The sequence below is a fragment of the Bidens hawaiensis genome, unplaced genomic scaffold (assembly GCF_021521415.1).
Source record: "Bidens hawaiensis isolate Kalapana, Puna unplaced genomic scaffold, B.hawaiensis_p1.1 tig00002477_1, whole genome shotgun sequence".
NCBI classification, from domain to species: domain Eukaryota; kingdom Viridiplantae; phylum Streptophyta; class Magnoliopsida; order Asterales; family Asteraceae; genus Bidens; species Bidens hawaiensis.
The window spans coordinates 838,647-855,176 of NW_027491136.1; the positions used below are offsets into that span (position 1 = coordinate 838,647).

The 16,530-nt window shown below is 34.2% G+C and overlaps 2 protein-coding genes across 2 annotated transcripts; one reads left to right on the forward strand and one right to left on the reverse strand.

Annotated features, from left to right (window-relative positions):
• Positions 1-5,121: 5,121 nt before the first annotated feature.
• Positions 5,122-11,044, reverse strand: LOC143619582 (uncharacterized). Its single transcript, XM_077091472.1, has 9 exons — positions 10,604-11,044; positions 7,035-7,410; positions 6,683-6,716; positions 6,368-6,568; positions 6,200-6,289; positions 6,025-6,090; positions 5,844-5,935; positions 5,540-5,587; positions 5,122-5,436 (listed from the first exon to the last, which is right to left on the reverse strand). Exons 1-9 carry the CDS (start codon positions 10,626-10,628, stop codon positions 5,319-5,321), a joined length of 1,050 nt encoding a protein of 349 aa, XP_076947587.1. The 5' UTR covers positions 10,629-11,044; the 3' UTR covers positions 5,122-5,318.
• Positions 11,045-14,655: 3,611 nt separating this feature from the next.
• On the forward strand, positions 14,656-16,244 carry LOC143619583 (BOI-related E3 ubiquitin-protein ligase 1-like). The gene is made up of 3 exons (XM_077091473.1): positions 14,656-14,755; positions 14,973-15,292; positions 15,361-16,244. Exons 1-3 carry the CDS (start codon positions 14,656-14,658, stop codon positions 15,856-15,858), a joined length of 918 nt encoding a protein of 305 aa, XP_076947588.1. The 3' UTR covers positions 15,859-16,244.
• Positions 16,245-16,530: the final 286 nt, after the last annotated feature.

Below are 16,530 nucleotides of genomic sequence, written 5' to 3' on the forward strand. Positions count from 1 at the left end.
ATTATGGGCAATCTCCAATTACATGGTGCTCACAAAAGCAAGCTACAGTTGCACTTTCGTCGTGTGAAGCAGAGTACATGGCGGCTTCGGCAGCTGCGTGTCAAGCCGTGTGGCTCCGAGAGTTGGTGAGTGATTTGACTGGAGAAGAATTGCAGAAACTTGTATTGAAGATCGATAACACATCCGCAATTGCCCTCGTGAAAAATCCGGTTTTTCACAATCGAACAAAGCATATAAAATCCCGTTTTCATTTTATTCGAGATTGCTACAATGATGGCGAGGTTGATGTTGAGCACATTAGCGGGAAAGAGCAACGAGCCGATATCCTCACTAAAGCACTCGCAAAAATCAAGTTCACGGAGATGCGCGAGTTACTTGGAGTTGAAGACCTCCCGAAATCCGACTCGGAAATTAGGGGGTGAATGTTGGAAATTAATTAACCGAGTCGGGCCTATTGGGTCCGGGCCTAAGTATCTCATTAACTTGTATGGGGTTAAAGGGCTTTAGGGTTTAATTAAGATGTCTTGTTAGCCAAGTTGGGTTAGCACTATAAATGCATCAACCAAGTTAGGGTTATGTATTATGACAGTTACTGTATACAGGTTTTTTGAGTTATATTTTCCTGGTTATAATTTAAGTCAGATTACTCTATATTGTTCGTTAATTATCGTTTATCAATCTTGAGTTGTCGGTGGCCGAGGCTAATACAATATAAATGTCTTGTTTTTTGATTCTGTTGTAACCATTTTAATTTGCTAGTTATACAGATGTATATAGACGATGAGGAGAGAATCATAGCGAGATATTCTTTTAAGACACTTGCATTTCATTCTTGGTTTCAAATTTTCTCTATAATCATTAAGGTTAATCAATAAAGTCCGTAGGTTTTGAACTGACATGCAAATTACACTTGAATTTACATCATCTATCGTATGGATTCTTACACATAACTAGTTTTAGTTTTATCTTGAACTTGAAGTAGAGTTGCGTCGTATGTATAATCAATTAACTTGTTGAAAGGGATACTGTAGCATCCTAGAAAATCCCATAATTATTTTGAACTAAAAATGTCAACTTTGAAAGTTAAAGGATTAAAAATGTTTTCAAAATAAGTAATGGGAAAAGTGAGATAAGAAAATATAGTTATCTCATGTTAAGGAAATGAGAAAAATTTCATCCCACATGGAAACAAGAAAAGAAATGAAAGCTCTTTACAAGGAAGCAAGTTTCTATAGAAATGTTTTAATATGACTAACCACTTTCCATAGTCCTAGCGGAGGGTGCAAAGCACCCGACGCGCACGGATACCGGACTCGGACTCAGGCGATGGGTGTAATGTGGCGTCACGCGCACGTATACGAACTCATACTCGGACGATGGGCGTAATGTGGCGTCACCCGACGTGCACGGATACGGACTCGGACTCGGATTCGGCGATGGGCGTAATGTGGCGTTTTGATGGCGCACTTTGCACTTCGCACGCTCGCATCGCCACGAGCCGCATAAGGGCCGCTTTAATATTTTTAGAAAATGGAAGTATGATCAAGAAGTGACAAGTTATCAAAGAAAAGGGGCTAAAAATGAAAAATCTGATTTTAAGACCCATCGTGCTACGCGATGAGCCCAACCTCAAGACCATCGCGCTACACGAGGGTCCATGATGACGCAGCAACACGTGTCGCATTAGGGGGACACGTGGTAGACGCTAGGGCTGAGTCATCATGCCACGCGTTAACTCCTGACATCGCTGTGATGCTCTATGTGAAGCTCGCATAGCCGCGAGCCGCATAAGGGCCGCTTTAATATTTTTAGAAAATGGAAGTATGATCAAGAAGTGACAAGTTATCAAAGACAATGGGCTAAAAATGAAAAATCTGATTCTAAGACCCATCGCGCTACGCGATGAGCCCAACCTCAAGACCATCGCGCTACACGACGGTCCATGATGACGCAACAACACGTGTCGCATCAGGGGGACACGTGGCAGACGCTAGGGCTGAGTCATCATGCCACGCGTCAACTCCTGACATCGCGCTACGCGATGCTCTATGTGAAGGGGCCATCGCGCTACGCGAAGGTGCCCAAAATCAGCTATAAAAGGGAGGGGTTACGACATTCATAACTCACAACTTCAACACACTATTTCACACACTTAGTCTTAATTTGCGTGCCGGGCTCGTGGAACGTGCCAAACGCCGATGCTCTGACAGTTTAAGCTCTAGAACGCGAAATAGAGTAGGAGTGCTGCTCGATCAATCATAGGCAACAAACTCCAAATACCCGCATAAGGTAGAGATTTTGCCTAAATATTATTTTATGGCTTAGACCATAGTCAGGGGTATAGCCTAAAACCTTGATCATAATTATATTTACAATAGCTTTATGCATGCAAAGGTTATAGTTAAAATAATGTTTCTTCATAATTTAAGAAACATAAGCTTTTACATACAAGAAGATATAGTAGTTTCTTCACAACTAAAGAAACGTAAGATTTTACATACAAGGGTTATAGTCAATTCAATGTTTCTTTTTGAAGAAGAAACCTATCTATAGATGTTTCTTCATGAAGAAGAAAACTCAACACATGATTTGTAAACAAATGAAAAGACTACGAGTTTAAATATTTTATTCAAACAAATGATCAGTCAAGGTTTAAAGCTATCAAAACCAGACTAAGAGTCTGTAGCTGGATCAAGAGACGATCCGGGTATTTATACAAACATATTTTATTATAGATCAATCATCATTCATTCACAAGGGTTTTCAAACAAGATCACCATATCATTCAGAACAGACAATCACAATCACAGGTGAATACGTTAAACCTTTTTCAGTCATTAAGATAAACGGGCTGTTTATCTTAAATAGTCAGTCAAATAAGAGATTACGTGATCTCTAAATTTTAAGGGATTACGTGATCTCTAAGTCACAAGGTAGATAATAAAAGCAACTCAGACCGAGTACACATGTATCTGGATCCAAACATATCTGTTAACCTATCAATTAAGGCTACGTGGCCGCAGGTTAACAGACATAACGAAAGTTCTCCAATGGGCATGCGCTCTTGAAGAACCATAATTGTGTGTGTATGGCAGTGACACAAGTTTCCAGAAATAAGGGACGTTTCTGCTGAGTTTGTTCCAAAACTATCTTGTCAGTCAAATGTTTTCAGAGTTAACGATTCACCGGCATATCGCTGACGTATTCTTCCCCCTCATTACAGGAATGCAAGCGTAGCACATATAGCAAGGAGTTAGAGTCAGTCTTGAAGATAGAAGCTCGCCGATGAAAATGACTCAGTTTTAAATAAATAAAATAATGTAAACAAAGGTTTGTAATCAAAATATTTGGGTATTTATTATCCAAAAGATTTTCACTATAAATTAATATTTTATTTTAACCAAATACTTCCGCTAATAACCCACAACTCTGATATATTTATAAAACAGGTCCGACTACGGGTGTCACGCCTAGGCCCTAAGTCAGGGTGTGACAGATACGTATTTACGATAGCGCACACATCTAACGGTCCAATCAATAAGACATCAACTTTGGTGCACATGTGATTGTGGGGGGTGACCACTATTTTATACTTGGTGCAAAGAACACGTCGAGGTTCACAACTTTAATCCATTTTACGCAAGAAAAAAAGTTAACCTAGTGTATCTAGTGGATTTAAGCTAGTGGATTCAAAAATTTTGAAAGCTTTTAAAAAGGAACTTAATCAAATAGCTTAAAAAGTTTAGTGTGAAACTAATTAACTTTGTTGCATTTGAATAAATCACCGAATTTTATAACAGTTATACTAAAGAAAATGAAATGGGAAAGTGGAAAAAATCAATCATTTTATTATTGAATCTTGAATACAAATGTACAATAATAAAACAAAAAGAAATATATTTTTTTAACGACAACTTTTAATAAACCTGCAAACTAGCAGGACGCTAAGAATCAAAAACAATAGCAAACGCGTTATAAAGAAAATACACGAGTCTATCCAATTTGAAAATTTAAACAAGGACCCCTTTTTAATCTAAAGAAAGCCCAAATATTTATTATATTCCAAAACTTTATGCATCGCAACGGCTTTATCTTCAAAGACTGCATCATTTCTTATCTTCCAAATACACAACCAAGTCATTATATTTCTGTGTAGAGCCTACTTTTTATTGCTTTACGAAAATGAACTCTTTATCTTTGAATGAATATCTGAATTTACCATAAAATCTCTCTTATATGTCATAACACACACAAATATTCATAACTAACCCCCTTAATTCTTAAGTATGAAAACTATGTTAACTATATGCACAATAATTGACTGTAGTTTTAACAATTGACTTTATAAGACTAGATGGCTTAAACTATTTTATAAAATTTTATCAGATTCAACAAACATATGACTAGACATAACATCCTACTTTATAAAGAAAAGTTTTATCAAACTTCAATACTTCCAACCATAATATAACCATGTATCACCTTTGACTCATTTTTCATTCATACACTACACAACATATCCTAACAACTTTACTAAAAATAAATAGGTTGTTATCTTGGTAATAACATTTAATATATTATGTCATGCCTCTATCATGCGATGGTGGGAGTGTGCGGCGTTCCCAATCTCACCGTCACACCTAAAGTTTCATTATTCTTTTCCCCTAAATATTATTATTTACAGCATAAACCCCGGTTTCTAACATAGATTTTTTTTATAAAATCTATTTACGTGTTTAAAGTTTACATTGGGCTAACTCACTTGGCAAATGCACACACCTTCTAGAGAGACGAATTAACAAAATATACGGTATGATTGGTCCCTGAGTATAATATACTTGATTTTCACCATTTATTAAAAAGTAAAAATTGTGGCTCATATCTTGTTGTGATGTGTAGAGGTTACAGTTTTCACTAATTAATGCTTCAAATTTGACTTTTAACATGGTGGAATGTGGGTTTTAACCATTTGAACGTGTTATTGGCTCAAAAATAGATGGGTCACAAAAGTGTAAAGTGGCCAAATCTGTTTCAATATCTTTGACCACCCATATATTATCTGCAGATCCAATATACATGTTATAAAGCATAAAGCATCAGTCGATATAAAAGCAAAACCAATCAAGAAACATGCCTTTTATAACGCTCTAAGCTCGTTACAGTTTACAGCAAACAGATATATTCCAAACTTTCTAGCAATGCTATTAACATTCTTCTAACAAGCTTATCAGTTTCACAAGAAAATCTCGGTTTCAGTCAATCTCTAGGGTATGTAGCCATCGTCGGCCCCTTTGAACCTGCTTTAAGACTCGCGTGCATCATAGAACGTATCGAGTCGAATCAGGGAACCATTTTAACAAGAGAAAATGCTTCAGTTTTATCACTAGAACAAAAAGTCCATAACATGGTATGTGCAATAATGCCACTGATAAGTACCTGCATATGCATATATTAAAGATTTAGAAAGCAAGTTATTTGATGAAAATACACACAACGTACACCTTCACCGTGTGTTCTTGTGCAAGAACATTAAACATACCATAATGGAGAGAATGATGATGCTAGATCAAGAAACGGATAAGGCCACCTGTTAAAAGATTATCGTCATATATTAGTGATGAAAACATACACAACAAATTCACTATGTGTTCTAGCATCTATGCATATCGTTTAAAAATTATTAGTGGAGTTTCTTTAATTATGTTTGTTAGTTATTATTACAAATCGAGTTTGATTATTAGGATAGTTATTAGGAAAGATCACCAAAACGGGCATCTACCAACGATTTTGCCAAAATAATCTTAACTTTTTTCTTTTACAAACAAAAATGTCATATGACTTACCAAAGTGCTATGCAGGCATGAACGACCCACTGGAAGACAACAAAAACGCACGTCCAAAGAACAAAATATGCAATTCGAAACCATGGGAATCGCTGAAATTTACAACATTTTATAAGAGTCATAAAATGTAAATAAAAATATGTAACACCCGAACCCGAAAACAGTTAGATGATGAACTTACCAAGCTGTTCAAGGCAGTGTCACCAAGCAAAAAGACAGCATTGATCGAGTGCATGTTAATAATAAACTGCATAACATAATATCCGAGAACAAAATCAAAACTATAAACTCGAGAAAACACGATTTTAATCAATTAAACAAAAGACTGAAAGAGTTGAACACTTGATAAAACTTACAAAATTCATATTATAATCTTTGATGGCAAGAAATGGTACTATGATAAACCAGAAAACACAGTCTGTAAGCACAACTGCACCTGCTTGCATCTAAACGAACAAAACATTATCATTAATGCTTCCATTTTTGGTTAGATTCTTTTTTATTTATTTTTCTGGGATTTTTACCTGAAACATGATCTGAAAAACATATCCCCAAAAGCCAGCAACTTGGCGAGGATGCATACTATCTTTAGGGCCTGCGTATTTCGCAGCATTGGGCAAATTGGTAATTTCAGCTTGTTGTTCCTCATCTTGTTCTTCACTTCTGTCACCACCAACTTTGTTGTGATACTGGCTGCATCCGTAAATCGACAACAATGATCCAATCTGTACGACGAAATACACCAAGAACATAAATTCAAAAAAATAAATTTATATAAAAAAATAAAAAATATATATAAAAATAACAGCTTTATTAAAGAAAGATAAAGAGAAGCATACCCCAAAATATATGGTAATCAATGTAAAAGTCCACCTGTAATCACCACCCAAAAGAACACAAAGTAAATTTCATAAACATAAAGTTAAAAAAAATCATGAAATTCAAGAATCAGAATAAAGCCACTTCTGTTATTTTAACTTTCAAAAAGCTATCAAATTCATATAAACTATTCAGTAACTTTGTATTAGTGACATGGGTAAATTGGTAAATTGTTTAAACTTGCAGCTTTCTTGGATATAGAAAGAATCTAATTCCCACCAAAGATTCTTGAAAACCAAGCAGAAAATCAAGATTTATTATTTCAACAATTCATGATGAATATATGCATGAAAAAAAAAAGATGAAACTTACTGTGTGTAGTAATAAAATATGCTACCTCCATCAACAATAGCATTTAGGATAATTAAAATCAAGAGCACAAAAAAAGCAAATATTCTATAAGCCATCAACCAAGCTGGATGTATTCCTTTCAAACATGGCTTCCAAACTTCATCATCATACAACACTCCACCATAATCATCACCATCATCTTCATCATGTTCATCATACTCATCACTTCTGTTTCTTGATTTTTGATTCAAGGGTCTTTCATACTTTGTTATGAGATATGAAGCCACACCCATTGCTGTCAAGATCCATACACAACATAAAAACACTCTCCAGTTTAACCAGTAACTTGAGGTGGTTGTATCAGCTCCCATCACAGGCTGCCACGTATGCTTTGACCCTGTTAACAAATCCATTTTTGGTTGGTTATCAAAGAAATTATTGAAGTTTCAACTATTAAAGTGAGTTAATTTATGGAAAGTGGTAAACTTTAACAATAATAATGATCAAATTCATCAATGGAGATGATGATGAATTGATGATCATGTGGTATATAGCAATGAAGGGTGTTCAAGAAAGACAAAAAAATTCAAGCTTTTGCAGCTTCGATATTAATGGTGAAATGAGGCATTAGTATAAGACAAGATTCCAAACTTTAAAACTGAATTTGCATTAAAAGATTTGAATAAACTAAGAGAAAAATATTGGAAGAGGATAGAAAGATGTCAAGTTGTAACTACAAGCAAAGGTAAGTTGAGAAACTTACAGGAGAAAGGAAGAAGATGTGCAAGAACAACAGATGAGATGCTTTGCTTCTTTGGTTCAGATAATTTTTTGTATTTATATCAATTTAAAAAGTGTAAAATATACCCACTTTAAAAATTTTGAAAAATAATAAAATAAATGATAAATGGATGTGCTTGGAGCATAAGCTTTCTTATGCTTTCAAGGTGTTTTATATGGGCATATTTTGGGGAACAGAGAGCTCTGTTTTGTGTGGTCTTATTATGTCATAATCTCAAGAAAAATATATGCTTCTCCCATGCAATTATTTTATCTTTTGCATAGAGGTGTGTTTGTCATCTGAGGTCTTCTATGAAAGTGAAGTTAGTGTGAGGGGTCCACCATATGAATGCTTTTGATTTTTGTGTTGGATTTTGATATGCTGGTGTAGCCCATATCTTGTTTTTGTAAATCTAACAAAGTTAATTATAATGCAAAACTTTTGTTGTATAGTTTACATAAGACTTAAAAAGAAAAAATTAGATTAGATGTGAAAAAATGTGACTCTTTGTACTGATCAATATAGTTCGATTTGTATATTAGAAACTTTTCTCATAAATCATACGTTATGACACGATTTTTACTCGACACAATTATTTATTTCTCATCTCATTTACAACCAAAGTGCACAAAAGCATGTTAATGATATTTGCCTTCATGCATTTCTTATAAATCTAACCTCTTTTATACACTAGCAATACAATTTTCTGTATTACAAACACCCCCTTTGCCTATTATTTAGGGACTTACTAACATTTCTTTTATAGCACATTTTCAAGGCTAAATAATCTCCAATGTAATTACTAAATATATTATGATAGATTTAGTTTGGATTGTTATTACTATTATCTAGGGGTTTCTAGCAAAATTAAAAAAAAAAATTATATAAAATTGTTCAAAATATAATTTCGATTATCCAATCGGGGTACAAAAGTGATATAAAACGGAAACGTATAGCCATGCATATCGGATTTTAACAAACATATTCGTTTTACATCATTCATTTAAAATCTAGTAAAGGACTAATTTGCTTTGGCTCCTTCCATGTTTACTAAGTGTCAAGTCCTAGTGCAGTCAATCAAGGAGCAATGTAGAGATCAAGAAGAGTCAAGGGTCTAGAATCATGACTCCTTTGACTCCAACATAAACAGTCAATCATTTTTAAGTTCAATAATTATCTAAAATCAGAGGATATGTTAAAGTACTTCAGTAAAAATCAAAAGAAGGGACACAATTATTAAATATAAACTTCTATGACTCCAAATATAAGTTCAAACTTTTCTAAGTGGAAGGAAAACACGGTAACTTATACACAAAAGTCTTGTGCTTAATTGATTGATCACATAATAATCCATCTTTAATCATTGTTTGGTGCGATTATGACATGCTATCATCATTTACATATAAATGTACTTTTATTTTCAACTATCACTTTATTTTCCTATTCAATTTACTTTTAAAATGCTTTAAAACTTTATAATATCTATTATATGTATTTGAATAATATGTTTGTCTAGTCTTGCGCACCTAATCGAATCGAACTCGATATATAAAGATTGGGTCGACTTTATATAGGCTTGGCTCGAGTCCAACATCAAACATAAATTGTTGTTGGGTTGAATAGTAAGGGCTAAAGAACAACAATCACTCATTCTTAATAGGCTAATAGCCGACAAGTAGTTTTGTACTTCTTGTTAAGACGATAAATTGCTTGTTAGGACAACAAATGGAAGGTGATTTGTAGTATCAAAAGTCAAAGCCCATGACTAGTGAGTATTTGTCATTTTGTAGTTTTTTTCAATCATTCATAATTTGTTAAAGAAAAAAAGTCAATTTAAATGGTATTATTAGTACAAAATAACTTTGGGCTACCATAACCATAGGAATGGGCTTATAAAGCCCAACCCATATCATTTAAAAATGTTACATTAAATATAACTAAACCAACTAAAGTCTATAAATACTTAACAAAGGCTACTAAAACACAGATCCATCATATACTACTATACACTATGGTTGTACTATACATATACTACTATACACTATGTTACGTTTTTATATATATAATGATTTTTAACCTTAAAAGGTTAAAATGTAGGTGAGACGAATATTAAACGTTAAAGATGAACCAGTATACTCGGGCGAGCTCACAGAACATGAGGGTTTAATGATTTCATGTTATTATGGTTAACCAAGTATTAGTTGCTGTAAAACTAGCCTTAAAAATGTGACACCAATTAAAGGGAAAGAAATGAACTTTCATAGTACATGTACTTCTGCATGAGTTGTGGGGGCCACATGGATTCAGTGGATCATCTCATTTGCATGCAAAGTGAAGATTAGCGTGATCTTTAGTTTATACATATAGAAAACACATAATGCATGAACCTAAAATGCAAATAACACCACAAATTCTGAATTTTGAACCAATTTTCTATCATACCATCATTTGTTTCATATATTTATTTATTCATTTTCTTACCCAAACCACCACCAAAATCAGGTGACCCGGAACCCATGCGCATCATAAAACCATAGTTCGACAACCAGGACGCGACACCTGCTTACTCTTAATTCTTTTGATCAACCCATCAAAACTTTCTTTGTAAATTTAAAGTCTCCCAAAACAAAACAAACTCATGCAACATTCATGAAATTTTCAGTTCGAACCGCAATTTCAACAACTTTGTTCGCAATCTCACTTTCCAAATTTAGATCGAAAACAGAATTTACAGAAGCAAGCTTATAAATATTTCAAAATTTGAAATTTTGATCAATGATGAGAAACATATAACAGGATAGTTGCATACCTTTAGTTTCCATGGTGAATAACATGAATGCTAGTACTCAAAGATGAGATGAACACAAAGAGGTCTGTGATGCAAATGGCGCGATTGTTTCACAAATTTATAACATGAATGTTCGGTATCTTTATTTCGTATAAGATGGGTAAACCGGGAGCTAAATTCCCGAAAATGGAGTCAATGAAAGGAACACTACACATGGGATGAAAACTAAATAGCTCTATCAAGTGTATATTGTAGGAAGGACAAACAGTTTGGTAATCAGCTCATATGTTTTGTGCAGTGTACCAGACTAGCTCCACAAGTACTTAACTTTAATTACTAAAAGTATATATACAGAAATTAATAATTGGATGTGTTTGATTAAGTGAGAAAAGAATTGGAAACGCTAACCAACCTTTTAGGCTGATTTGCCCGGTACACCACATCATAAAAATAATTGTATATGCACACAAAAAACAAGTTGGGAAAAATTGCGAGTCGGGTCAGGTTGGGTAACGGGTCAAACTATGTTCGAGTTTGGAGGTGTCAATTTGGTTTGAGTCAAAAGTGTTTCCGACCAAAATGGGTTTAATAGACATTTTAGGGGGGGGGGGGGGGAAATGTGTCGAAATGAGTTCACGCGTTATAGTTAGCTTTATTGATGCTAGTGACGATGGATGGTAGTAATGTGACAAGTATCGGCAAGGGTGTTTGATACGATTAGATCATTCGACTCTATTACCACCAATATAATCCACTTTGCTTATTAGATTTAGTTGCTTTAGGCCTAATGTTAATCGAGAACGCTAGATAGATTAAGAGGCAGGACATTTCCTTATAAACCAAGAGTCTCTTCTATGCACGACCGATTTGAGATTTGACTAAGGTGTAACAATGATCCATGTTAATCTCTTTGTATCGCTACATGAGAAGTCGATTATGTATACCAATCCATTGCCTATTTTAATCGGTCGTTGAGTAATGGAAGAACACGTAGACGTAGTCGTCTATAAGGAACATGCATAGTCATAGAAAATGAAACCCGTAAAAAGTTGGACCCAAGTGTTAAACCCATAATTGGGTTAACCCGAATCTGCCTTGTTTGGGCTTGGGTCAATCGGGTTCGGTGTATTTTTTCGGGTCGGGTTTTGAAACCCTTTCCTAGATTAGTGGGTAAGAAATGAATTAATTTTATAGGACTTTTAATGAAAAGTGTGAACATGTGGAAACATAAAAGGCAATTGGGTTGAAGGAGCAAGCCGAGAAGAGAAAATGGGGAGGGTCCGAGTCGTGAGCGAGTGGGTTGGAAAACGAGTAAAAGTAAACGTGAAGGCGGGAGACAAGCCGAAGGCAAGGCCTGGGTTCGGACCCACGATAAAAATTAAAAAAAAGATGCATAGAGTAAGGTGGTGGTCAAACTCCATTTGTTCATTTAAAGCCTGACAACCAACCCATTAGCCGTTATCATTCACCCCTCTTTTTCTTCCCCTCTAAAAATCTTTTTCGTAAACTACGGAAATATTATAATAATAGTAGAAAGACTATAATCATTTTAAAATACATAGGATTAAGTAATAAGTTAGAACGACTAATCCATCCACTTCTAAGGGGATGTATGAGATTCCTTATGGAAACTACTTATCACTTTTCAATAAGTTAATAAGCTATTCTTTCTTTTATAAAAAGCAATTCCAAATACTTTATTATTTTTCAAAAAGTTAATAAGCTATAAATTGATGAAAATAAGCAATCCCAAACACCTCCTAAATCAACATCAACGTTATCGTGAAATTACATCCCTCGGCCATTTCTATTTCCGAAAAAACATTTACTAGCATTTTTTTTTCCTTCTAGGGCCACAAGCTGTCTAAATATATTTAGTTTTAAGAGTTATTATTAGTAAACAGACAAAAAAATCATCTTGTAGCCATTCCATTACTTTTGAGTATTGAGGGAAAGAAAGTTATTGTTTCAAAACGTGTTGTTTCATTGCTTTGAGTAGTGAGGAAAAGAAAGCTATTTAGGATACATAAAGCAAATAATTATATTTGTTCAAATATGATATATTTGTTTAGTAATTAATAATCCTTGATTCCTGATACTTAACTAACTTTAAGTAGAGAATTATACAAGTACGTATGCATAGTGTTGTCGAAAGCTGTGAAAAAGGAAGAGTGGTCATAATACTAGTACGTATTTTCTTATATATCATTGTCTTATATATCACAGTCTGAGCAATAGACGATTTAGATACAAATATTTCTTTTTTCATCATAATTTCCAACTAAACATTTATACCGTATAAAATCCCTATACAAGGGACTATAAGACGTTTATGTAACTTACAAAAAATCCATATATTCCTCGCTCACTACGGGTATGTTTGGCAATGAGCTTTTAGAAGTTTTTAGGGGCTTCAAGCTTCAAACTTCAAGCTTTTAAGAAAAAACTCATACTTAATTAAAAGTCTTGTTTGGTTAAAGGAGCTTGAAGCTTTTAGGCCATGAGAAAAAGCTTAAAGCTCCAACTAGTAGCGTTTAGAAAGAGTTACAAGCTTTTAGTATTTTAATTACTTAAATAACCTTCCAAAATAAGTATATTTAATATTATTGTTTTTTAGCTATGCCCATTTTGGTCATTTTATATATTTTATTAAAAGCTTCAGCTATTTTGCCAAACACCTAAATATATCTAAAAACTACAGCTTCCAGCTACCAGTTACCAGCTTCCAGCTAGTTTTGCCAAGCATACCCTACATCTAATAATTACGGCCATTCACTTAAGTTGGTTGTGTATTGAATTACGCGTGCATGTAAGGTGATGCTCAATATACAATCCGTCTTTAAGTAGAGAGCTACGAGAAGTTCAGAACCATATAAATACATATACCTACTGATTTAAATGTAATAACATCATAATAAGATGATATATTAAACAATAATTATCTTCCATACACTACGTAAAAGCATTTTATAAAATTCATATATCAAAAACACTAGAATATATGTCAAGTGTGGATAATATTTGTTTTTTTTTAACTTTTGTGGTACTTTCTAAAAATAGTTTAACTGTTTTCTGATCAATTTTGAATATGAAATAAAAGTATAAAATATTTTATGATGTGGTATATTGGTATGAAGTTTAAGTTTTTCAATGAAGACCCAGGTTCAGTCTTTACAAACAATAGTTTGGTGGGGATATTGGTAGCTCAACGAAGGAAAACTGAGATCTTTGCTATATCTAGTTCATCCTGAGGGCGTCTAGATTTTACCACAAGTAGACTTTTGGGCGAGTGGGTTTTCCTTGGAACTGTACGCTGGGTTGGGCGAGCTGACGCCTTTTAATATTAGGTCACCCCACAAGAAATAACTAGACATTTTTCTATTCGTTGGCCGATAAAAAAAAGAATAAAATAAAAGTAAAAAACCCGAATAACAAGACATAAAATGAAAAGAAAATTGTAAAAAAAAGGAGCGAGAAAAACAAGAAAGAACGAGGAAGAAGATGAAGATGAAGATGATGATGATGATGATGATGATGATGAAAGGTGGGAGTTGTTTGTTGGGGATGTGCGTTAATAAATACTAGTACGCCCAAAACCCGCAAAACAACGAAAAGATTGACCAGAAGATGCAATTGCAAACCAACGAATAGTCAAATTATGGACCCTGCTGTTGCAGTCCGCACGGTCGGTAACCGTATTCAACAACAACAATAATAATAATAAATTATTATTACTATTACTGGTGGGAAAACCAAATCCAAGCAAGGCGAGAAAAACAACCAACAAAACAATGAAAATGAAACAAGAATTGTTCAACAAGCTCCCTCTTTATCATTACCATCACCCACTTCCTCTCACCTAAATCATTCTCACCCTTGCTATTTCAAAGGTATTCCACCCATCTAATTCTATTCTTTTTTATTTATTTATCTCTTTACTTATTATTAATTGAAGACGATTGGATTGCTAATACGTATGCGTGTATTCCGATTGAATTTTAGGTTAATTCTCATCCGATTGCTAAATTGATTTAGGTTTTTTAGATTTATATTTCATCTGTGGAAACTGTAAGATGTTTGGTGGTGTTACAATTGGCAATTCTGGATATCCTCAAGAACACCACTCACAGTATGATCTCACTGCATTGCCTCAGTTTCAGCTATTTGACAAATGTGAGTTTCATACATCCATTTAGGGATATTGGTATCGGTATTCGCCTTTTCATGTTTTCAGTGTCGGTGCCATTCAATATTTTCAATGGTACTGGTACCGATCGGTACGGTACCAATCTCATCCCTACTTCCATTATTCAACATTTTCATTTTGTTTGCTGCATATGATATGGATCAGAATAATAATCAGTTTTCCTATATCTTTGATTGCTTATAGTTCCAATTGGTTGTACAATCGACAACGCAAACTTTGTGGGAACCGATACTGCAACGACTGCAAGTCGGTCCATCAAGAGGGGGCGTGAGGTTGGACCAGTGTTCACTCAGCAAAAGCTTCAAAGATCTTTAAACAACTTGTGTCAAGATGATGCAGGTTTCGTTACAACCGCCATGAATCAGAACCATGTATCAACTGGCTTGAAGTTATCCTATGGGGAATATGAACACAACTCTTCGATCACTCATTTGCTCATCAATAGCATCCAACTCGAAATGGATTGCCAGAATAAACTCCTTGATCATTATATTAAAGTTCAGGTAAACCGCGCTTTTATTCATTGGTTCATATTATTTATATGATAACATGGGAATTTGGTTGTTTTCAGGAAGAAAGTATGATGAAGGGTGTAAGAGAATTGAATCAAAAGCATACTGCTTTGTTGATAAATAGATTGGAGACGGAAGTAAGAAAGAAGTTGAATGAAAAAGATGTTGAAATAGTGACCATGAACCGAAGAAACATGGAATTAGAGTTGAAAATAAAGCAAGTTTCTATGGAAGCTCAAGCCTGGCATTACATAGCAAATTACAATGAGTCATTAGTGAATGCTCTAAAAAACAATCTTCAACAAATTATGACAACAAAGCATGTGGAGCAACAAGAAGGGTATGGTGATAGCGAGGTAGATGATGCTGCTTCTCATACAAATGTAAATGATGGTATGAAGCGGTTAAGTTGCAAAGCGTGCAATGGTAAAGAAGTTTGTGTTTTGTTAATGCCTTGCAGGCACTTGTGTTTGTGTAAAGATTGCGAAATGTTGGTGGAAAATTGTCCTGTTTGTCAAGTAACGAGGACCGAAAGTGTACATGTTTTGATGTGTTGAAATGAGTGGTGAACAAGTGTTTTGTCAAGTGTTTATGAATCGAAATGGAATCTTGGTTACTGAAGTTGAAGGATGATATGTTTTGGGGATTGTTTATGATGGAGTGTTTCTTTTGAACATTAGATGTAGTTTTATAACCACATTTGGTGTTGGTAATAGACTAATAGCGCAAAACCCAGTTTCAAACCAGTCAAACCTGAGTGCGGACTTTCTTCAAACGGGTTTGACTTTTTTTTTTCAAAACCGAACCTGTTTGGGAAAACCCGGTTTTGTACACCTCTAAATGCACCTGTTATGCCACTTCATATCGACAGTCATCGACATCAAATGTATAATTATTCATATCCAAAACAAAATAAATATGTTCAAAAAGCATTTCTTGTAATTTTGGCGTAAGGAAACAATTCAACACTTGGTAATTATCACATTTAATTATATAACTTTTACTTGTTCATATGGCTAAGATGTTAACCTTCACCTTATAAAAACAAAAAATTGTTTCTTAACCACCTTATAAAAAGTTAACCAGGTTACTAAAACTTATATTTAATTACAAGTGATTTATAATACTTAATACGTGAATTTTCAACTACTCAAATCATAATTTTCTCATTTATAATGTATTTAAATACGTAAGAATTAGAAAAAAAAAAGCAATAACTTGTAAGAGGT